At 52.4% G+C, this 23,549-nt stretch overlaps 1 protein-coding gene across 2 annotated transcripts in view; it reads left to right on the forward strand.

Moving 5' to 3' along the window:
* The window catches only part of LOC141054871 (uncharacterized), a 71,252-nt gene that overhangs the window by 41,019 nt on the left and 6,684 nt on the right, over positions 1 to 23,549 (forward strand). For both annotated transcript variants that reach the window (XM_073551758.1, XM_073551759.1), the window contains exons 4-6: positions 15,243 to 16,716; positions 19,373 to 19,507; positions 19,745 to 19,925. In XM_073551758.1, coding sequence (XP_073407859.1) covers positions 15,243 to 16,716; positions 19,373 to 19,507; positions 19,745 to 19,925 — 1,790 coding nt within the window. The remainder of the gene's footprint in view (positions 1 to 15,242; positions 16,717 to 19,372; positions 19,508 to 19,744; positions 19,926 to 23,549) is intronic.

A 23,549-nucleotide genomic window follows, 5' to 3' on the forward strand; every position in this document is an offset into this window, starting at 1 on the left:
CCCTCACCCCCATATTCTGGTATGCATGGTACTCCTCCTCCCCCAATAACATAACATAGTAACATAGTTTTGAAGGCTGAAGGAAGACCTTATGTCCATCTAGTTCAGCCTATTTTTAGTGCAGCTGTTCTGCATTGTTGATCCTGGGGAAGTCAAAAAAACCCACAGAGTAGAAGCCAATTTTCTCCATAGGGAAAAAAATTCCTTCCCCTAAGCTGGGTCAACCATCTACCTATAATATTATGTTATTCATAACCTTCTATACTGTTACTCACAAGAAAAGCCTCCATTCCTTTCTTAAATTAATTCAGTGAGTTGGCCATCACCACTTCCTCAGGAAGAGAATTCCAGAGCCTCACTGCTCTTACCGTGAAGAACCCTCTTCTATGCTGGTGCAGAAATTGTCTTTCCTCCATACGAAGAGAATGCCCCCTTGTTCTTGTCACAGTCCTTGGTACAAACAGTTCTTTGGAGAGATCTCTGTATTGCCCTCTGATATACTTGTACATATATATTAGGTCTCCCCTAAGTCTTCTCTTTTCTAGAGTAAATAGACCTAATTTTGATAACCTTTCTGGGTATTGTAGTGAACCAACTCCATTTATCATTTTAGTAGCCCGCCTTTCAACCCTTTCAAGTTCAGTAATGTCTTTCTTGAGCACCGGCGTCCAAAATTGCACACAATCCTCCAAGTGTGGTCTGACGAGTGATTTGTACAATCCTGGTATGTATGGTACCCCTCCCCCCCCCCTATTCTAGTATGCATGGTACCCCTCATCCCCCAATCCTGGTATGTATGGTACCCCTCATCCCCCAATCCTGGTATGCATGGTCCCTTCACCCCCCAATCCTGATATGCATGATACCCCTCACCCCCCTATCCTGGTATGCATGGTACCCCTCATCCCCCAATCCTGGTATGCATGGTCCCCTCACCCCCAATCCTGGTATGTATGGTACCCCTCATCCCCCAATCCTGGTATGCATGGTACCCCTCACCCCTCTATTCTGGTATGCATGGTCCCCTCACCCCCCAATCCTAGCATGCATGGTACCCCTCACCCCCCTATTCTGGTATGCATGGTACCCCTCACCCCCCTATTCTGGTATGTATGGTACCTCTCATCCCCAAACCTGGTATGCATGGTACTCCTCATCCCCCCCAATCATGGTATGCATGGTCCCCCTCATCCCCCAATCCTGGTATCCATGGTCCCCTCACCCCCCAATCCTGGTATGCATGGTCCCCTCAACCCCCTATCCTGGTATGCATGCCACCCCTCATCCCCCAATCCTGGTATGCATGGTCCCCTCACCCTCTATCCTGGTATGTATGACCCCCTTTCCTGGTATGCATGGTACCCCTCATCCCCCAATCCTGGTATATGGTCCCCTCTTCCCCTAATCCTGGTATGCATGGTACCCCTCATCCCCCAATCCTGGTATGCATCGTACCCCTCATACCCCAATCCTGGTATGCATGGTACCAGGGCTGCCACTAGGAATTTCGGGACCCCATACTGGCAAAATATTCGGGTCCCCCTTGAGACTCCGCCCAGGCTCCACCCCAGAACTGTCCACAGTCCCACGGCTCTCTCTTGGAAAAACTCCACTTCTCACCAATCACATATTAACAGGTCCCATCTCCAGATCACACACATAGCCAGCAGCTCTTGTTTTGGCCAAAAGATTTTTTAAATCTGCCACCACGACAAGGTAGACTCTTTTGGCCAGGCCCTACTCTACTCTATCCTATTAAACATTTGTTAAAATATCCAATACAATTTAGGTATATATTTTATTTTTCAATTTTTAAAATGACCAATAATATCACGTCAAAAAGGGACAAATACCACCGCACCATGTCCAGACACCATATTACCAACACATGGTGACCAATAATAACACATACAAGAACAAATACAGCTATACCATGACCAGGCCACAAATTACCACCAGTGACAGAATAATAGCACATACAAAGGACAAATACCACTGCATCATGCCCAGACCACATATTATCACCACAGTGACAGAATACAACAATACTGATCATTAATAAAAAAAAACATAATATTATCACCATAAGTGTCATTATACACAGGAGATCTGTACTTAGTATGCAGTGTCTGTGTACAGGTAATACAGTGATCACCGGTGACATTATACACAGGAGCTCTGTATATAGTGCCAGTGTACAGGTAATAGTGATCACCAGTTACATTATGAACAGGACCCCTGTATATAGTGTCAGAGTACAGATAATACAGTGATCACTGGTGACATTGTACACAGGAACTCTGTATAAAGTGCCAGTGTACAGGTAATACAGGGATCACCGGTGACATTATACACAGGAGCGCTGTATATAGTGTCAGTGTACAGGTAATACAGTGATCACTGGTGACATTGTACACAGGAACTCTGTATATAGTGTACAGTGATCATTGGTGACATTGTACAAAGGCACTCTGTATATAGTGTCAGTGTACAGGCAACAAACTGACTCACCAGTGTCGTGTCTAGGTGAAGTCCTTTATCTTCGCTTTTCATCTTTCATTCAGCACAGAACGCCATCACGTCTTCCAGCCAGGGCTTGTCTCTGCAGGAAATAACACAGTTAGTTAGAGCTCCACTTGCAGAACCCATTACTTAATTTTTTTCCCAACTTCTACTCTACACCAGATGAAGAAAAAAAGGTGACAGTGTCGCTCTGCACAGTAACAGGACCCCCCCCATTTAAAACAGTATCCTCAAAAAAATAAAATAAATACATCACCGCAGTAATAATATCCCTTAATTAGCCCCTATGGTAATAATATGCCCCATCCTAGCCTCCAATATCCCCCATCCTGTCTCATTCCTGACTCCAGCCATATTTTCTCTCATCTTGCCCTCATGAGTATCCTTTCTGCCCCATATAATCTCCCGATCCTGCCCCATCTGTCTACATCGTATCCATCCTGCCCCATGTGTCTCCCATCCTGCCCCCTCATGTGTCTCACATTCTGTCCCCGTATCCATTCTGCCCCTCCTGTGTCTCACTGTCACATTCTTCCCCCCCGTGTCTCATATTCTACCCCCATATCCGTTCTGCTCCCTTCTGTGTCTCACTGTCACATTCTGGCCCCGTGTCTCACATTCTGCCCCGTGTGTCAGTGTCTGCCACATTCTGCCCCGTATCCATTCTGTCCCTCCTGTTTCTCACTGTCACATTCAGCCCTCATGTCCATTCTGCCCCCGCCCCCCTGTGTCTCACATTCTGCCCCCATGTCTCACATTCTGCCTCCATGTCTCACATTCTGCCCCCATGTCTCACATTCTTCCCCCATGTCTCACATTCTTCCCCCATGTCTCACATTCTTCCCCCATGTCTCACATTCTTCCCCCATGTCTCACATTCTTCCCCCATGTCTCACATTCTTCCCCCATGTCTCACATTCTTCCCCCATGTCTCACATTCTTCCCCCGGGGTCTCATTCTGCCCCCATGTCTCACATTCTGCCCTCATGTCTCACATTCTGCTCCCAGCCCCCCGTGTCTTATTCTGCCCCCATGTCTCACATTCTGCCCCCTGCCTGCCCTGGGGCCCTGTGGCTGTGGTGGGGCTCCTGCCGTGCGGTTGGCTGTGCAGAGCCCCCCTGGCCCCTGCCTGCCCTGGGGCCCTGTGGCTGTGGTGGGATTGCTGCAGTGCGGCTGGCTGCACAGGGCCCCCCTGGCCCCTGCCTGTTCTGGGGACCTGTGGCTGTGGTGGGACTGCTGCATTGTGGCTGGCTGCGCAGGGCCCCCCTGGCCCCTGCCTGCCCTGGGGCCCTGTGGCTGTGGTGGGACTGCTGCCGTGCGGCTGGCTGCACGGAGCCCCCCCTGGCCCCTGCTTGCCCTGGGGCCCTGTGGCTGTGGTGGGACTGCTGCCATGTGGCTGGCTGCGCAGGGCCCCCCCTGGCCCCTGCCTGTTCTGGGGACCTGTGGCTGTGGTGGGATTGCTGCCGTGCGGCTGGCTGCACGGAGCCCCCCTGGCCCCTGCTTGCCCTGGGGCCCTGTGGCTGTGGTGGAACTGCTGCCGTGCGGCTGGCTGCACAGGGCCCCCCCTGGCCCCTGCCTGCCCTGGGGCCCTGTGGCTGTGGTGGGACTGGTGCTGTGTGGCTGGCTGGGCCCCCCGGCCCCTTGCCCTGAAACTACTCACCTGCTCACTCGCCTGCTGCCTCCACGTCTGGTCCGCTGCGCACGCCGCTGCCTCTTCTCTCCTGGTGTCTGCCGCCCGTCCACCGCTCCCAGCCACCCACGTGCACACACACTGACACCGCACACGCTGCACGCTCTGCTCCGAATGAGGAAGTGGAGCAGAGCTGCAGAGCAACGTGTGACGTCACGGGAGGCTGGCTGGACGGGACCCATAATGCACTGGGGCGGGCCGTAGCTTAAAGCGCCTGCTGCTGCCTGAACAAATCGGGGGGGCCCGAGCGCGCGGCCTGGGCTGCCAGCGTGCTCGGGCAGCCGGGCCCCCCCAATTCATGGGGCCCCATACACTAGTAAGAGCTGTAATGCCCTGATGGCGGCCCTGCATGGTACCCCTCTTCCCTCAATCCTGGTATGCATGGTCCCCTCACCCCCCAATCCTTGTATGCATGGTCCCCTCACCCCCTATCCTGGTATGCATGGTAGCCCTCATCCCCCAATCCTGGTATGCATTGTACTCCTCATCCCCCCAATCCTGGTATGTATGGTACCCCTCACCCCCCTATTCTGGTATGCATGATCCCCTCACCCCCCAATCCTGGTATGCATGGTCCCCTCACCCCCCTATCCTGGTATGCATGGTACCCCTCATCCCCCAATCCTGGTATGCATGGTCCCCTCACCCCCCTATTCTGGTATGCATGGTACCCCTCACCCCCCTATTCTGGTGTGCATGGTACCCCTCACCCCCCTATTCTGGTATGCATGGTACCCCTCACCCCCCTATTCTGGTATGCATGGTACCCCTCACCCCCCAATAACATAACATAGTAACATAGTTTTGAAGGCTGAAGGAAGACCTTATGTCCATCTAGTTCAGCCTATTTTTAGTGCAGCTGTTCTGCATTGTTGATCCTGGGGAAGGCAAAAAACCCACAGAGTAGAAGCCAATTTTCTCCATAGGGAAAAAAATTCCTTCCCCTAAGCTGGGTCAACCATCTACCTATAATATTCTGTTATTCGTAACCTTCTATACTGTTACTCACAGGAAAAGCCTCCATTCCTTTCTTACATTCATTCAGTGAGTTTGCCATCACCACTTCCTCAGGAAGAGAATTCCAGAGCCTCACTGCTCTTACCGTGAAGAACCCTGTTCTATGCTGGTGCAGAAATTGTCTTTCCTCCAAATGAAGAGTATGCCCCCTTGTTCTTGTCACAGTCCTTGGTACAAACAGTTCATTGGAGAGATCTCTGTATTGCCCTCTGATATACTTGTACATATATATTAGGTCTCCCCTAAGTCTTCTCTTTTCTAGAGTAAATAGACCTAATTTTGATAACCTTTCTGGGTATTGTAGTGAACCAACTCCATTTATCAGACTGCGGAGACCCGTGTGTCGTAAACGGTGCCGTCCCCCATCCCACCAATCCCGAAATGAGAACGCAAAACAGGCCTAGATGGGTTGAAACAGGTCGGTCACAGTTTATTAATTTGATAAGCGGGGAGGGGCAATTACATCTCACAACGTGCTCACCGCCGGGGGCCCAGTCCGCGACGGGCAGGCGGGCAGCCAATGAGCGGCTACGACCCTTTGCCCCTTCCTCAAATTCCGCCATGGAGGATCAGGTGTACTACCTACACGTGACTCCGACCCCCACCCATCAGCATCAGGGCCTGTTCGATTCCGTCCTACAGACCTGACAAAATTATGTCGAGCCCGATGTCCGCGAGGTGAATGCCATCGGACCTTAGTAACCCTGAGTTGTCACCTTCCAGTTGGTGGTGGCGAACTACGATGCCATATTTTCCCTTTACGAATCTTGCCACTCTCAGGTTGACCTTTCTTCTTGAACGTTCTATGGATTTTGGGTCCTTGGCTCCGTGCCAGACAGCTCGTGGCACTATCTCTGACCATACCAATATCATATCCGGTAGCAGATAGAAAAAGCGCTCAATGTCAGCCGTCATCGTTGAACTGAGCTCGACACATCTCCGTTTACCCAGGTCGTTCCCGCCGGCGTGCAGGACTAGTATCACTGGCGCTTTAGCCCTCTTAGCGATGCTGACTACTTCTGGGAAGATCTTTTGCCATTGCAGCCCTCTTATCCCTCTCCAGTTGGTCTCTACGTTCCGGAAGCCTAAATTCACGCCGCCCGGCCAATGTTCGGCCCTTTTCTTAGCCCAGTGGACGTACGAGTGTCCGACCACCCAAACTACTGGTTTTTCTACGCCTGGAAGAGACATGATATGTTAATTGAGCAAGTCGGGTCTTATGTATCCCGGCCTTAGCTGCTTCGGCAGCGGCCCCTATTCGGAAGGAATGTGTGCCATATTCCGACGGGTCAACGCCAGCTGCCTCGAGAGACCGATTGAAAATTGTGTGAAACTGGTATTTAGTAAGGGGGGACCCGTCTGTATGTGACAGAATCTACTTGCGTGTCTTACTGCCATGTAACGTTTTACTATGTTAAGTGGGCATACGGAACCAACCTCCAACTTAACGAGGACCCACGTCCCTCTACCAGTGGGGTCGTATTTGTGTTTGCGCACCCTAATGCGCAGTGCGTCGCTGCATACGACGAGGTCTTCGTTGATTAGGCCGCCTTCTGACGAAGTTTTAGTCCGCGGCACGAGCTCGCTAATACGAAGCGCTCCGAAAAAGGCGACGGCGAACGCGGCTGATAATAGGAATGACTCGTATTGGGACTTGCACACCGATGGGGAAATTGCGATTATATCATGTAAAAGCCTCAAAGAAATGGGACGACGACACTCCTGACTAGGTTGGAGTCTCTTCCAGCCTTTAATGGCTTGTCTGATGAAAAAATATTTTGTCACGTCCGCCCACCCCATTAGCTGGAAGAAAAAGGCTATTCCCGAAAGATGCCGCTGCGCAGACGTTCTTGATGCGCCTCTTTGTCTGAGCAGATTCAAGAGGTCTACCAGCACCTCGCATCTTGCCCGATCGCACTTATCGACCGGTCTTCCGTTAATTAAAGAGCACCACTCGTGCCACGCCTTACCGTAACCCTGCCAGGTAGCTGGAGTAACCGATGCGCGGATCAATGGCATCATTGATTGGCTACTGTGTCCAAAAGGAGTGCTGGACACTGGACGCCCGATGGTTGCGCGTTGGGTAGGAGAGCTTTGAAGGCCTGCCAATTGGAAAATAACAAAGAGTTAACAAGGTTATCATCGACCGCTGACGTTACTGTGGCGCGACACCAGATGTTGTGTTTTAAGTATAGTAATGCTAGGTGGCGCAGGAGAGCAAGTAAAGGTGGGGATGCAGAGGACATGCTGTTTAAGCTCTTTGCTGTGCCGGGGTGTTTTGTTAAAAATCTGATGTTTCTGTTCTCTAGTTGTGCGCCCCAGAGCTCGACTGCTGCAACTATTGCGAAGACTTCTAGCAGTGCTGGGTCGCGGCCCCAGCCGGCTGTGATCCATAGTGCTGGCCAGCTGCCTTTGCACCACTGGTCTTGGTAGATTGCCACAAAACCGTCTCTAAGAGTTTCTCCTGCTGCTAGTCCTAAGTCTTTGCTTAGCGTTTCTCGAGCCATGACGCAGGTATGTCCGTTGTACAGTTGTGGCCAAAAGTATTGACACCCCTGCAATTCTGTCAGATAATACTCAGTTTCTTCCTGAAAATGATTGCAAACACAAATTCTTTGGTATTATTATCTTCATTTAATTTGTCTTAAATGAAAAAACACAAAAGAGAATGAAGCAAAAAGCAAAACATTGATCATTTCACACAAAACTCCAAAAATGGGCCAGACAAAAGTATTGGCACCCTCAGCCTAATACTTGGTTGCACAACCTTTAGCCAAAATAACTGCGACCAACCGCTTCCGGTAACCATCAATGAGTTTCTTACAATGCTCTGCTGGAATTTTAGACCATTCTTCTTTGGCAAACTGCTCCCGGTCCCTGATATTTGAAGGGTGCCTTCTCCAAACTGCCATTTTTAGATCTCTCCACAGGTGTTCTATGGGATTTAGGTCTGGACTCATTGCTAGCCACCTTAGGAGTCTCCAGTGCTTTCTCTCAAACCATTTTCTAGTGCTTTTTGAAGTGTGTTTTGGGTCATTGTCCTGCTGGAAGACCCATGACCTCTGAGGGAAACCCAGCTTTCTCACACTGGGCCCTACATTATGCTGCAAAATTTGTTGGTAGTCTTCAGACTTCATAATGCCATGCACACGGTCAAGCAGTCCAGTGCAAGAGGCAGCAAAGCAACCCCAAAACATCAGGGAACCTCCGCCATGTTTGACTGTAGGGACCGTGTTCTTTTCTTTGAATGCCTCTTTTTTTCTCCTGTAAACTCTATGTTCATGCCTTTGCCCAAAAAGCTCTACTTTTGTCTCATCTGACCAGAGAACATTCTTCCAAAACATTTTAGGCTTTTTCAGGTAAGTTTTGGCAAACTCCAGCCTGGCTTTTTTATGTCTCGGGATAAGAAGTGGGGTCTTCCTGGGTCTCCTACCATACAGTCCCTTTTCATTCAGACGCCGACGGATAGTACGGGTTGACACTGTTGTACCCTCGGACTGCAGGGCAGCTTGAACTTGTTTGGATGTTAGTCGAGGTTCTTTATCCAACATCCGCACAATCTTGCGTTGAAATCTCTTGTCAATTTTTCTTTTCCGTCCACATCTAGGGAGGTTAGCCACAGTGCCATGGGCTTTACACTTCTTGATGACACTGCGCACGGTAGACACAGGAACATTCAGGTCTTTGGAGATGGACTTGTAGCCTTGAGATTGCTCATGCTTCCTCACAATTTGGTTTCTCAAGTCCTCAGACAGTTCTTTGGTCTTCTTTCTTTTCTCCATGCTCAATGTGGTACACACAAGGACACAGGACAGAGGTGGAGTCAACTTTAATCCATGTCAGCTGGCTGCAAGTGTGATTTAGTTATTGCCAACACCTGTTAGGTGCCACAGGTAAGTTACAGGTGCTGTTAATTACACAAATTAGAGAAGCATCACATGATTTTTCGAACAGTGTCAATACTTTTGTCCACCCTCTTTTTTATGTTTGGTGTGGAATTATATCCAATTTGGCTTTAGGACAATTCTTTTTGTGTTTTTTCATTTAAGACAAATTAAATGAAGATAATAATACCAAAGAATTTGTGTTTGCAATCATTTTCAGGAAGAAACTGAGTATTATCTGACAGAATTGCAGGGGTGTCAATACTTTTGGCCACAACTGTAGGAATCTAGGAATGTTTTCCAGACTAGCAAGTCTTCCTTCAGTGTGCGAGTGAGCCTAATTCTATGGCCTGGCTGGGAGATGCCTTTCGTTGCCAGCGCTAAACGGCGTGAAAAGGCTCTGCCCGCCGGCATTACACGGCAAGCGAAATTGAGTAAACCTAGCAGGGACTGCATCTGATGGAGGGTGACTTTTTTAACGCCGTAGAAATCTTATACCATTTGCTGATTTCTTTTCAATTTATCCTCTGGCAATCTAAAAACCATTGCGATGGTATCTATTTCGATGCTGAGGAAAGGCAGCACATTGCACGGGCTGACTGTTTTTTCGGTAGAGAGCGGTACGCCGAAATGACTGGTTAGAAACTTACATTTTTGGAGGAGGAAGGAGCAAAGATTGGAGTCTTTTGGTCCGACGAACAAAAATCGTCGAGGTAGTGAACCGTGGAATTGCTGCCGGTTTTGTAACGTACTACCCAGTTCAGGAAGGTACTGAACAGCTCGAAATAATGACAGGAGATGGAGCAGCCCGTCGGTAGGCACCTGTCAAAGTAAAAGAGCTGGTCCACCTTACAACCTAAGAGGTGGAAGCACTCGGGGTGAACGGGTAGTAGGCGGAATGCTGACTCTATGTCCGATTTTGCCAGCAGGGCACCCGGCCCAGCTGATCGCGCGAGTTCGACTGCCCTGTCAAATGAAGCATAGGTTACGGATGCTTCTTCCGGGAGTATTGTGTCATTAACCGAGTTGCCTTTGGGGTATGAGAGGTGATGTATTAACCGATATTTTCGCCAATGTTGGAGCGCGACTAAAATTAAAAGGGGTAAAGAAACCGAATTTGAAACCGTGATCGAGGTGCTGCGCTGCCTCTCTATCGGGGTAGAGGCTTAGCCAGAGGGCCATCGCGGTTACGTTCGCCGGGGTTATGCCTTGTAGGTGCTTGGCGTGTACATCTTGCTGCAGGGTGTCCGCTTCCGCAGGCAGAGCAGTCGTGCTTATATTTACAGGCCCCATGGAAGCGGCTGTACCCCTCGTTGTACAGCAGGCAGGCCCCTGGTCTCCGTATGACGACTGAATTTTGGCCTGCGGTGGCTGGGTTATTAGTGGCCGACGACAGAAGGGGGGGCTGTTTTTGGGATAGCATGAGTCTTAACCAAACGTCCGTCGCTTTTACGCCCCAGCCGAGGTCAGGTTGCATGGCCACCCGCCTGCGGAATTTTCGTCTTACCGCTTCCAAGCTGAACCGCTGTGAGACTTATATGAATTATATACTAGATCCTGGTAGATGAATAGCTCGGAACAGCGTTCCGGGTGTTTCTGACCCATAATGCAGCCTAGGACTGCGAAGGCCTGGAGCCAGTTGTTCATTGTTTGGGCTACTTTTGGTCTGTTTCTTTCGTACCCTGTCCCCCTCTCCTTATCTACAGACTATTGGTCTGCCGATAATATCTCCACGTAATCGTTATCCCATATTTTCTGTTTTATCTCAAGATCTACGTGAGTGTAAGAAACCATTGCTGTCATAAGTGGGATCCAAACCCACGCCTCCAGGGGAGACTGCTGCGAAAAACTTTCACAGGACTCGAACTCACATTTTCTATTCCATAAACCAGAAACTTAACCATTCAGCCATCAACTCATCAAGGGGGGAAATAGGATGTGGGATCTGAACCCGGTGGATCAGTTGCCCATCGCCTCTGCGGTGGATAGCGGTGAGTACCCAGCCGGGGGAGGGATGACCGGCAGTCCAGAAGAGGGGGCGGTGGGAGCAATGGAGACGCTGCCCGTGTGCCCAGAAAAAGGATGGGAGAGGACGGAGCCCCGGAGGATAGGGGGTTGTGAGAGGGCACAGGAGGGTGAGCATCCAGGCCAGATAAGAGGTCTATAACCCATTGCTTACCTTCCTGTGCTGCTCTCTGCCGCAGGGCCACGATCATGGCTTTGGACATGGTTGTCAGGAGGTCCGGGACGACAACTGCTTCCAAGGGGTCAGCTGGGGAGATTGAGGATCACTGCTTCCAAGGGGTCAGCCGGGGAGAATGAGGAAGATACAGACCCCGGCGACTGGGTTTAACCCTTGTGGGTGTGGCCGGACGCCCCTTCCTCTTCCTTCTTGTTGGTCAGATGGGCGTCCCACCTAAACATCACCTGGGGGAGTAGTGGGAGGAGGGAACTGGCACTACACGGTGTTTTCTCCTAACTTTACCATAGGGGCTCCGCAGTCTGAGGCCCGTTCCCTATGCGGTACCATGCCTGCCATTTTAGTAGCCCGCCTTTGAACCCTTTCAAGTTCAGTAATGTCTTTCTTGAGCACCGGCGTCCAAAATTGCACACAATACTCCAAGTGTGGTCTGTCGAGTGATTTGTACAATCCTGGTATGTATGGTACCCCTCACCCCCCTATCCTGGTATGCATGGTACCCCTCATCCCCCTATCCTGGTATGTATGGTACCCCTCACCCCCCTATCCTGGTATGCATGGTACCCCTCATCCCCCTATCCTGGTATACATGGTACCCCTCACCCCCCAATCCTGGTATGTATGGTACCCCTCACCCCCCTATTCTGGTATGTATGGTACCCCTCACCCCCCATCCTGGTATGCATGGCACTCCTCATCCCCCAATCCTGGTATGTATGGTACCCCTCACCCCCCTTTTCTGGTATGCATGGTACCCCTTATCCCCCCAATCCTGGTATGTATGGTACCCCTCATCCCCCCAATCCTGGTATGCATGGTACCCCTCATCCCCCCAATCCTGGTATGTATGGTACCCCTCACCCCCCTATTCTGGTATGCATGGTGCCCCTCATCCCCCAATCCTGGTATATATGGTACCCCTCACCCCCCTATTCTGGTATGCATGGTACCCCTCATCCCCCAATCCTGGTATGTATGGTACCCCTCACCCCCCTATTCTGGTATGCATGGCACCCCTCATTCCCCAAACCTGGTATGCATGGTACCCTCACCCCCCTATCCTGGTAGGCATGGTACCCCTCACCCCCCCTCATCCCCCAATCCTGCTATGCATGGTACCCCTCATCCCCCACTACTGGTATGCATGGTACCCATCAACCCCCTGTTCTGGTATGCATGGTACCCCTCATCCCCAAATCCTGGTATGCATGGTACCCCTCACCCCCCAATCCTGGTATACATGGTACCCGTCAACCCCCTATTCTGGTATGCATGGTACCCCTCATCCCCCAATCCTGGTATGCATGGTACCCCTCATCCCCCAATCCTGGTATGCATGGTACCCGTCAACCCTCTATTCTGGTATGCATGGTACCCCTCATCCCCAAATCCTGGTATGCATGGTACCCCTCACTCCCCAATCCTGGTATGCATGGTACCCGTCAACCCCCTATTCTGGTATGCATGGTACCCCTCATCCCCTAATCCTGGTATGCATGGTACCCGTCAACCCCCTATTCTGGTATGCATGGTACTCCTCATCCCCCAATCCTGGTATGCATGGTCCCCTCACCCCCCTATCCTGGTATGCATGGTACCCCTCACCCCCCCTCATCCCCCAATCCTGGTATGTATGGTCCCCTCACCCCCCTATCCTGGTATGCATGGTACCCCTCACCCCCCCTCATCCCCCAATCCTGCTATGCATGGTACCCCTCATCCCCCAATCCTGGTATGTATGGTACCCCTCACCCCCCTATTCTGGTATGCATGGTACCCCTCATCTCCCAATCCTGGTATGTATAGTACCCCTCACCCCCCCTCATCCCCCAATCCTGCTATGCATGGTACCCCTCATCCCCCAATCCTGGTATGCATGGTCCCCTCACCCCCCTATCCTGGTATGCATGGTACCCCTCACCCCCCCTCATCCCCCAATCCTGCTATGCATGGTACCCCTCATCCCCCAATCCTGGTATGTATGGTACCCCTCACCCCCCTATTCTGGTATGCATGGTACCCCTCATCTCCCAATCCTGGTATGTATAGTACCCCTCTCCCCCCTATTCTGGTATGCATGGTACCCCTCATCCCCCAATCCTGGTATGCATGGTACCCCTCACCCCCCTATCCTGGTATGCATGGTCCCTTCACCCCCCAATCCTGGTATGCATGGTCCCCTCACCCCTCAATCCTGGTATGTATGGTACCCCTCACCCCCCTATTCTGGTATGCATGGCACCTCTCATCCCCCAATACTGGTATGCATGGTACCCCTCATCCCCCAATACTGGTATGCATGGTACCCGTCAACCCCCTATTCTGGTATGCATGGTACCCCTCATCCCCCAATACTGGTATGCATGGTACCCGTCAACCCCCTATTCTGGTATGCATGGTACCCCTCAGGCGCGTCGCGCTTGCGCAGTCTATAAAGGCTTCGGACAGAGTGACGCTTACAGCGTTATATTATGATGGGGTTTATCAGCTGGTTTTGGAGATGTTATTTACGAGTCATATTTAGGCGTCTAATAGAAATGTTTTCTATAAGAATTCTGTCTTCTCCGGGAAGTTAAGGTCACACTCTTCTGACTGTGAGGTACAATGAATGTGAATGGCCGGCCAGCGCTGAGCCAGGTCGTCCGCTGCACTGAGATCCTGCGTTTGCTCCCCTTAGGTTATGATGTTTGTGCGCCTTTATGTGAAGGTTGATAATGATGTTTGTAACAAAACTAAATGATAAAAAATTGTTTCAATACAATGATTTGATTTAAAAAAAAAAAAAAAAAAATAGCAGAGTGGACGCCGGCAATCCGGGGGTGACATATATGTGATGATGGAGCTGGGTGTCATGTCTGTGTCTGCTGGTCCTCAGTGATGCTGTACTGCTAATGGGGAAGGTCTGGGCAGAAGTCTGACATTGCTGCCGATTATGTAACGGGGGAGTCGGATGTTGCTGCTGATTATAGCGGGGGAGTCGGATGTTGCTGCTGGTTATAGTGGGGGGAGTCGGACGTTACTGGTTATAGCGGGGGGAGTCGGACGTTGCTGGTTATAGCGGGCGGAGTCGGACGTTGCTGGTTATAGCGGGGGGAGTCGGATGTTACTGGTTATAGCGGGGGACTCGGACAGTGTTGGTTAAAGCGGGGGAGTCGGACGTTACTGGTTATAGCGGGGGAGTCGGACGTTACTGGTTATAGCGGGGGGAGTCGAACGTTGCTGGTTATAGCGGGGGACTCGGACGTTGCTGGTTATAGCGGGGGACTCGGACGTTGCTGGTTATAGCGGGCGGAGTCGGACATTGCTGGTTATAGCGGGGGGGAGTCGGACGTTACTGATTATAGCGGAGGGAGTCGGACGTTGCTGGTTATAGCGGGGGGAGTCGAACGTTGCTGGTTATAGCGGGGGGAGTCGGACGTTGCTGGTTATAGCGGGGGACTCGGACGTTGCTGGTTATAGCGGGGGAGTCGGAATTTGCTGCTGATAGCGGGGGAGTCGGACGTTGCTGCTGATAGCGGGGGAGTCGGACATTGCTGCTGATAGCGGGGGAGTCGGACGTTGCTGCTGATAGCGGGGGAGTCGGACGTTGCTGGTTATAGCGGGGGAGTCGGACATTGCTGCTGCTAGCGGGGGAGTCGGACGTTGCTGCTGATAGCGGGGGAGTCGGACATTGCTGCTGATAGCGGGGGAGTCGGACATTGCTGCTGATAGCGGGGGGAGTCGGACATTGCTGCTGATAGCGGGGGAGTCGGACGTTGCTGCTGATAGCGGGGGAGTCGGACATTGCTGCTGATAGCGGGGGAGTCGGACGTTGCTGCTGATAGCGGGGGAATGGGGCTGGGTTGAATGCGGCACGTCTCGCATACGTTCTTTAGGGTGCAGTCACAACTTTATCCTCCTTTCTTACTAGTGTGCTTGTGATTTTCAGGAATTCGCTCTCTAGACTGTTCCCTCCACTCTGGGCCGCTGCCGACCATCATCACCTTTCTGAGTCTTCTTCCAGTATGGCTCCAGGACATCCAGACTTTCCCAGTGTCCTCAGCCCTCCGATCTATGAGGAGATGGGGAGGAAGCTGCCGGACATGGAGTCTCTTCACAGAGGGTTTGAGGACCTCGGCCTGCTGGACACTTGGATTTCCAGCCCAAAAGCCTGTAGTGCTCACATGGAAGATTTCCTGAAGGATCTCTACATCGAAAATCCAGCACTAGATCTGAGTAGTTCTTTACAGCCGATGGAGGAAACTGACCAGTGCATGGACTGTCTGAACCCCTCAGCTAACTCTCAGTCCCAGAAGGGACCTCAGGAATATGCAGGTGTCCATCGACCCTGGTGCAGAAATGACAAGACAAAGGGAAGAGTGACAAAGCCGACTCCAATGGGTCCAAAATCCCGTTCAGGTATGAGAGACTCCTGGGATAAAGACCTGTATGGAAGGTCCGCCGGTGATTTCACACCTCTGAGCGTCTATGCACCAGCGTACTACAATCCTAGAGAGTCTGCACACAGGATGCCCTACAGCGGAGCTCCAAACAACTTCAACACCTTTCTTAAGGTTGACAACTTTAATTGTCGAGAGCTGCCCCTCTCACCAAGTGAAGGGTTTCGCCAGCAATGGTTAGAAATGGAGACGGCTAGAAACCAAAATCAAGCGAGCAGCCAGTTACCGTCACCCGTAGTCTCCACGATGTCTGATGGATCACCCACTCATCATCCCGGACATTTGTCTGGTTTACACTTGGCCAAAAAAGAGGGGCAACAAAATGGCCCACCTTACCAAGAAAATCGAAGGAAGGCCTTCAGTCATTTGTCTCCCAGTAAGGAGGGGGTGTATTGTAACTCTCCACCAAACTACCCACCCAACTGGTCCCCTCCACAGCAGACGTCTGCCCCTGGCCGCCCTGAGAGATATGCCAAAAAAACAAGCCCACCCATTACTAATACAGACAGAAGGGGGAGACGAGGGTGGAACCCCCAATATGGAAAGCCGATCCCACCCATCTATAGTGGGTTCCAGAGAAAGCAGGATTCCAGGGTGGGAAATATGTCTGACTTCATCAACGCTTCCTTCCTGCCCTCCTTTTCATTAATGGCCGACCTCAAGCAAAGCCAAAACCTCCCATTTAACCACCCATCGTTTTCTCCTCCCACTAGCCTCCCTTTTCCTCCTCCCTTCCCATACTCTGACCTCATCGATCTGTTCCACTGTGATGATCTTGGCCCCTTTCCCCCGTTTATTAGTGACTTGTTCTGCGGTGATGCTCCTCCGCCATTCCTCCCCTTTTCTGCTCCATTCAACAAATATCGCCCATCGAGGAATCGTAGCGGCCCCGCTAATGAGCTACACATGCAGCTGGAGGAGTGCTGCGAGCAGTGGAGAGTGCTGGAGAAGGAGAGGAAAAAGGTAACGGTGTGGTCGGAGCCAATAGCTGCAGACATGTGATAACTTGTATAGAAACATCACCTTCCCACCTCCTTGTCGGTAGACGATTAAAGGGGATTTTCCAAGAACAAAAGTTGTTTTAATCAATAGATCTTGGAATAATATAAATTTCCACAATTGGATGTGATCAATAAAATGTTCCCGTACTGATGTAATCTTATAAATGTGCCCATGCTGTGTAGTGTGTAATGGTCGTGTCTGACCGTAGAGGTACATGGTCTGATCGTACCGCAACTCCTGGGCACAAGAGGAAACACGAGAGTATACAGACATTACAGCACAGGATCACAGCTGATACTTTCTTTGAGGTCAAATATTGTTTAAAAACAAGCAATGAAGTGTTTTACCTCACAAAAAGAATCAGCTGTGATCCCATACTGTAATGTCTATATAATCTTCTGCTTCCTCCCCTGCCCAGGAGCTGTAGTATGATCAGACCATGTTCCTGCACGGTAAGACATGACTATTACACAGTACAGCAGGGGAACATTTACAAGATTATCTCAGCACAGGAACATTTTAGTTAATCACATCCAATTGTAGAAATTATTATTATTCCAAGACTTGTTGGTTAAAATGAACTTTTGATTGTGGGAAAAACCCTTTGAAGGGAATCTGTCACCTATTTTTTGGGCTATGAGATGCGGCCACCACCCTCAGGGGCTTATCTACAGTATTCTGTAATGCTGTAGATAAGCTCCCCGAGGTAAACTGAAAAAGAAGAAAAATGAGGGGCGGGTTATATAGGGAGGCCTGGGGATGTCACACAGTGAGGGGCGGATAATATGGGGAGGCCTGGGGATGTCACACAGTGAGGGGCGGGTTATATGGGGAGGCCTGGTGATGTCACACAGTGAGGGGTGGGTTATATGGGGAGGCCTGGTGATGTCACACAGTGAGGGGCGGGTTATATGGGGAGGCCTGGGGATATCACACAGTGAGGGGCGGGTTATATGGGGAGGCCTAGTGATGTCACACAGTGAGGGGCAGGTTATATGGGGAGGCCTGGTGATGTCACAGTGAGGGGCGGGGTATATGGGGAGGCCTGGGGATGTCACACAGTGAGGGGCGGGTTATATGGGGAGGCCTGGTGATGTCACACAGTGAGGGGTGGGTTATATGGGGAGGCCTGGTGATGTCACACAGTGAGGGGCGGGTTATATGGGGAGGCCTGGGGATATCACACAGTGAGGGGCGGGTTATATGGGGAGGCCTAGTGATGTCACACAGTGAGGGGCGGGTTATATGGGGAGGCCTGGGGATGTCACACAGTGAGGGGCGGGTTATATGGGGAGGCCTGGGGATGTCACACAGTGAGGGGCGGGTTATATGGGGAGGCCTGGGGATGTCACACAGTGAGGGGTGGGTTATATGGGGAGGCCTGGTGATGTCACACAGTGAGGGGTGGGTTATATGGGGAGGCCTGGTGATGTCACACAGTGAGGGGTGGGTTATATGGGGAGGCCTGGGGATGTCACACAGTGAGGGGCGGGTTATATGGGGAGGCCTGGTGATGTCACACAGTGAGGGGTGGGTTATATGGGGAGGCCTGGTGATGTCACACAGTGAGGGGTGGGTTATATGGGGAGGCCTGGGGATGTCACACAGTGAGGGGCGGGTTATATGGGGAGGCCTGGTGATGTCACACAGTGAGGGGCGGGTTATATGGGGAGGCCTGGTGATGTCACACAGTGAGGGGCGGGTTATATGGGGAGGCCTGGTGATGTCACACAGTGAGGGGCGGGTTATATGGGGAGGCCTGGTGATGTCACACAGTGAGGGGAGGGTTATATGGGGAGGCCTGGGGATGTCACACAGTGAGGGGCGGGTTATATGGGGAGGCCTGGTGATGTCACACAGTGAGGGGCGGGTTATATGGGGAGGCCTGGTGATGTCACACAGTGAGGGGCGGGTTATATGGGGAGGCCTGGTGATGTCACACAGTGAGGGGCGGGTTATATGGGGAGGCCTGGTGATGTCACACAGTGAGGGGCGGATTATATGGGGAGGCCTGGGGATGTCACACAGTGAGGGGCGGGTTATATGGGGAGGCCTGGGGATGTCACACAGTGAGGGGCGGGTTATATGGGGAGGCCTGGTGATGTCACACAGTGAGGGGCGGGTTATATGGGGAGGCCTGGTGATGTCACACAGTGAGGGGCGGGTTATATGGGGAGGCCTGGTGATGTCACACAGTGAGGGGCGGGTTATATGGGGAGGCCTGGTGATGTCACACAGTGAGGGGCGGGTTATATGGGGAGGCCTGGTGATGTCACACAGTGAGGGGCGGGTTATATGGGGAGGCCTGGTGATGTCGCACAGTGAGGGGCGGGTTATATGGGGAGGTCTGGTGATGTCGCACAGTGAGGGGCGGGTTATATGGGGAGGCCTGGTGATGTCGCACAGTGAGGGGCGGGTTATATGGGGAGGCCTGGTGATGTCGCACAGTGAGGGGCGGGTCATATGGGGAGGTCTGGTGATGTCACACAGTGAGGGGCGGGTTATATGGGGAGGTCTGGTGATATCACACAGGATTGCACCATTACGCACAGGATTGCACCATTACGCACAGTGTTGTGTGGCTTAGTGATGGCGGTTTGTGCTGTTCTCACATTAGACGGAGGCAGAACTTGCAGCGAAGTTTCCAGGACACCTGATCTCCAGTTCTTACAGCTCCACAATCCCACGACTTCCACCAAATCCCTCCCGTGTTGACCGCTTGGTTGTAGATCAGTTTCGGGAGCAGGCGCGGGTAAGTCTCTATACACATAGACCATGCGCTGATGCGGGGGTACATCATGCCTCCTCCTCTAGTCACCTCCAAAGCTGCACTTACGTTCTGAGGGTCCCTTGTTCTGATGGTTGGTCCTCAGGTGTTAGGTGACAGATCAGCTGGACGCTCGGAGATAAATCTATTCTGAATTTTGAAAGCAGCTTTGGATGTGAGTGGAGAAGGGTCATTCTCTCACATCTCTCTGCCTCTCGCCAGGCCGTCTCATTGGTGACGATAATGGAGAAAATCCGCGGAGAGCCTCTTCATGTGAACATACCCATCGCCCTGGAGCATCACCTGGAGGCCGTGCACCTCACACAAGCGCGGCGGAAAGATGAGATTATTAATGCTGCCAACCGCCAGAAGCAAGGCGTCCCGCGGTACAACAACGAGAGGGGTACGGACAGTGTGTGCTGTCAGCAGGTGCAAGACAGGCGTGGTCCTGTAGGGGGAGTCCTAGAGTCAGTGTTGTCCCAGGGGCCCCATGCATCCCTACTCCAGGGTCCTGCAGCCACCTGCCCTCATCCCATCACCCTGACGCTCCATCCATGGTCTGAGGGGCATGAAGCCTCAACTCGTGGAGCCGGGTGGGAATGACCCCACTAGTGTCCGCGTCACCAGAAATACTGAGTACACCCCCCGCGGACGCTCTGGGAATGACCCCACTAGTGTCCGCGTCACCAGAAATACTGAGTACACCCCCCGCGGACGCTCTGGGAATGACCCCACTAGTGTCCGCGTCACCAGAAATACTGAGTACACCCCCCGCGGACGCTCTGGGAATGACCCCACTAGTGTCCGCGTCACTAGAAATACTGAGTACACCCCCCGCGGACGCTCTGGGAATGACCCCACTAGTGTCCGCATCACCAGAAATACTGAGTACACCCCCCGCAGACGCTCTGGGAATGACCCCACTAGTGTCCGCGTCACTAGAAATACTGAGTACACCCCCCGTGGACGCTCTGGGAATGACCCCACTAGTGTCCGCGTCACCAGAAATACTGAGTACACCCCCCGTGGACGCTCTGGGAATGACCCCACTAGTGTCCGAGTCACCAGAAATACTGAGTACACCCCCCGCGGACGCTCTGGGAATGACCCCACTAGTGTCCGCATCACTAGAAATACTGAGTACACCCCCCGAGGACGCTCTGGGAATGACCCCACTAGTGTCCGCGTCACTAGAAATACTGAGCACACCCCCTGTGGACGCTCTGGGAATGACCCCACTAGTGTCCGCGTCACCAGAAATACTGAGTACACCCCCCGCGGACGCTCTGGGAATGACCCCACTAGTGTCCGCATCACTAGAAATACTGAGTACACCCCCCGCGGACGCTCTGGGAATGACCCCACTAGTGTCCGCGTCACCAGAAATACTGAGCACACCCCCCGTGGACGCTCTGGGAATGACCCCACTAGTGTCCGCATCACTAGAAATACTGAGTACACCCCCCGCGGACGCTCTGGGAATGACCCCACTAGTGTCCGCGTCACTAGAAATACTGAGTACACCCCCGCGGACGCTCTGGGAATGACCCCACTAGTGTCCGCGTCACCAGAAATACTGAGGACACCCCCCGCGGACGCTCTGGGAATGACCCCACTAGTGTCCGCGTCACTAGAAATACTGAGCACACCCTCCGCGGACGCTCTGGTAATGACCCCACTAGTGTCCGCGTCACTAGAAATACTGAGTACACCCCCGCGGACGCTCTGGGAATGACCCCACTAGTGTCCGCGTCACCAGAAATACTGAGGACACCCCCCGCGGACGCTCTGGGAATGACCCCACTAGTGTCCGCGTCACTAGAAATACTGAGTACACCCCCGCGGACGCTCTGGGAATGACCCCACTAGTGTCCGCGTCACCAGAAATACTGAGGACACCCCCCGCGGACGCTCTGGGAATGACCCCACTAGTGTCCGCGTCACTAGAAATACTGAGCACACCCTCCGCGGACGCTCTGGTAATGACCCCACTAGTGTCCGCGTCACCAGAAATACTGAGTACACCCCCCGCGGACGCTCTGGGAATGACCCCACTAGTGTCCGCGTCACTAGAAATACTGAGTACACCCCCCGCGGACGCTCTTGGAATGACCCCACTAGTGTCCGCGTCACTAGAAATACTGAGTACACCCCCCGCGGACGCTCTGGGAATGGCCCCACTAGTGTCCGCGCCACCAGAAATACTGAGTACACCCCCGCGGATGCTCTGGGAATGACCCCACTAGTGTCCGCGTCACTAGAAATACTGAGCACACCCTCCGCGGACGCTCTGGTAATGACCCCACTAGTGTCCGCGTCACCAGAAATACTGAGTACACCCCCCGCGGACGCTCTGGGAATGACCCCACTAGTGTCCGCGTCACTAGAAATACTGAGTACACCCCCCGCGGACGCTCTTGGAATGACCCCACTAGTGTCCGCGTCACTAGAAATACTGAGTACACCCCCCGCGGACGCTCTGGGAATGGCCCCACTAGTGTCCGCGCCACCAGAAATACTGAGTACACCCCCGCGGATGCTCTGGGAATGACCCCACTAGTGTCCGCGTCACTAGAAATACTGAGCACACCCTCCGCGGACGCTCTGGTAATGACCCCACTAGTGTCCGCGTCACCAGAAATACTGAGTACACCCCCCGCGGACGCTCTGGGAATGACCCCACTAGTGTCCGCGTCACTAGAAATACTGAGTACACCCCCCGCGGACGCTCTTGGAATGACCCCACTAGTGTCCACGTCACTAGAAATACTGAGTACACCCCCCGCGGACGCTCTGGGAATGGCCCCACTAGTGTCCGCGCCACCAGAAATACTGAGTACACCCCCCGCGGACGCTCTGGGAATGACCCCACTAGTGTCCGCGTCACCAGAAATACTGAGTACACCCCCCGCGGATGCTCTGGGAATGACCCTATTAGTGTCCACGTCACTAGAAATACTGAGTACACCCCCCGCAGACTCTCTGGGAATGACCCCACTAGTGTCCACGTCACTAGAAATACTGAGTACACCCTCCGCGGACGCTCTGGGAATGACCCCACTAGTGTCCACGTCACCTGAAATACTGAGTACACCCCCGCGGATGCTCTGGGAATGACCCCACTAGTGTCCACGTCACCTGAAATACTGAGTACACCCCCCGCGGACGCTCTGGGAATGACCCCACTAGTGTCCACGTCACCTGAAATACTGAGTACACCCCCCGCGGACGCTCTGGGAATGACCCCACTAGTGTCCACGTCACCTGAAATACTGAGTACACCCCCGCGGATGCTCTGGGAATGACCCCACTAGTGTCCACGTCACCTGAAATACTGAGTACACCCCCCGCGGATGCTCTGGGGTACATTCAACATCTAGTCCTTAGAATGTCTTAACGTTTTGTAAATCCAACTAGAGACGAAGAACGAGAAATCAGAAATTACTTTGTGCCATTACCATGTGACATTTTCCCTAAACTAACCTGTGTGAAGAATTAAGTACACCCCACGACTCTGCAGCTTGTGGAAGCTCCCTTACATGAAGTCCTGGTTTCCTCGGCGACTCTCTCTGCCTCCGCAGGGTTCGGCCGCTCTTCTTCAGTTTGTTTCCTGGCCGCCCCATCACAGCGTTAATATTGTGTTACGGCGTGCGACTGTGCAGGACCGCCGTCTTTAATGTCCGGGGTCCAGTCTCGTGTATCCATTGCTCCAGAAGACCTGTGCTTGGTTCAGCCTGGCTGCCATGTTGCTTTTAGTTAGCAGAGACGTCCTCCAGGAAACCCTTCCTCACAAGCCGCACTCGTGCAGTCTTTTTCTAATTATTCTGTCATGAAACATTGAAGCTGAGCGCTTTAGGCTGTGTGCACACTGTGCGCTTTTTACAGCGTTTTTTCCACACAGTCGTTAGGGAATCCTTATGCCATCAGAGTCACCGAGACTCCTGTAGTGCCGAGCTCATAATGCGGTTATATCTGCAGTTTGTCAGTTCTTTGTGTATTCTTTGCCCCTTTTTTTGACCATTGTCCT

The sequence above is a fragment of the Dendrobates tinctorius genome, unplaced genomic scaffold (assembly GCF_039654945.1).
Source record: "Dendrobates tinctorius isolate UK_male_01 unplaced genomic scaffold, ASM3965494v1 ptg000179l, whole genome shotgun sequence".
Lineage (NCBI taxonomy): Eukaryota > Metazoa > Chordata > Amphibia > Anura > Dendrobatidae > Dendrobates > Dendrobates tinctorius.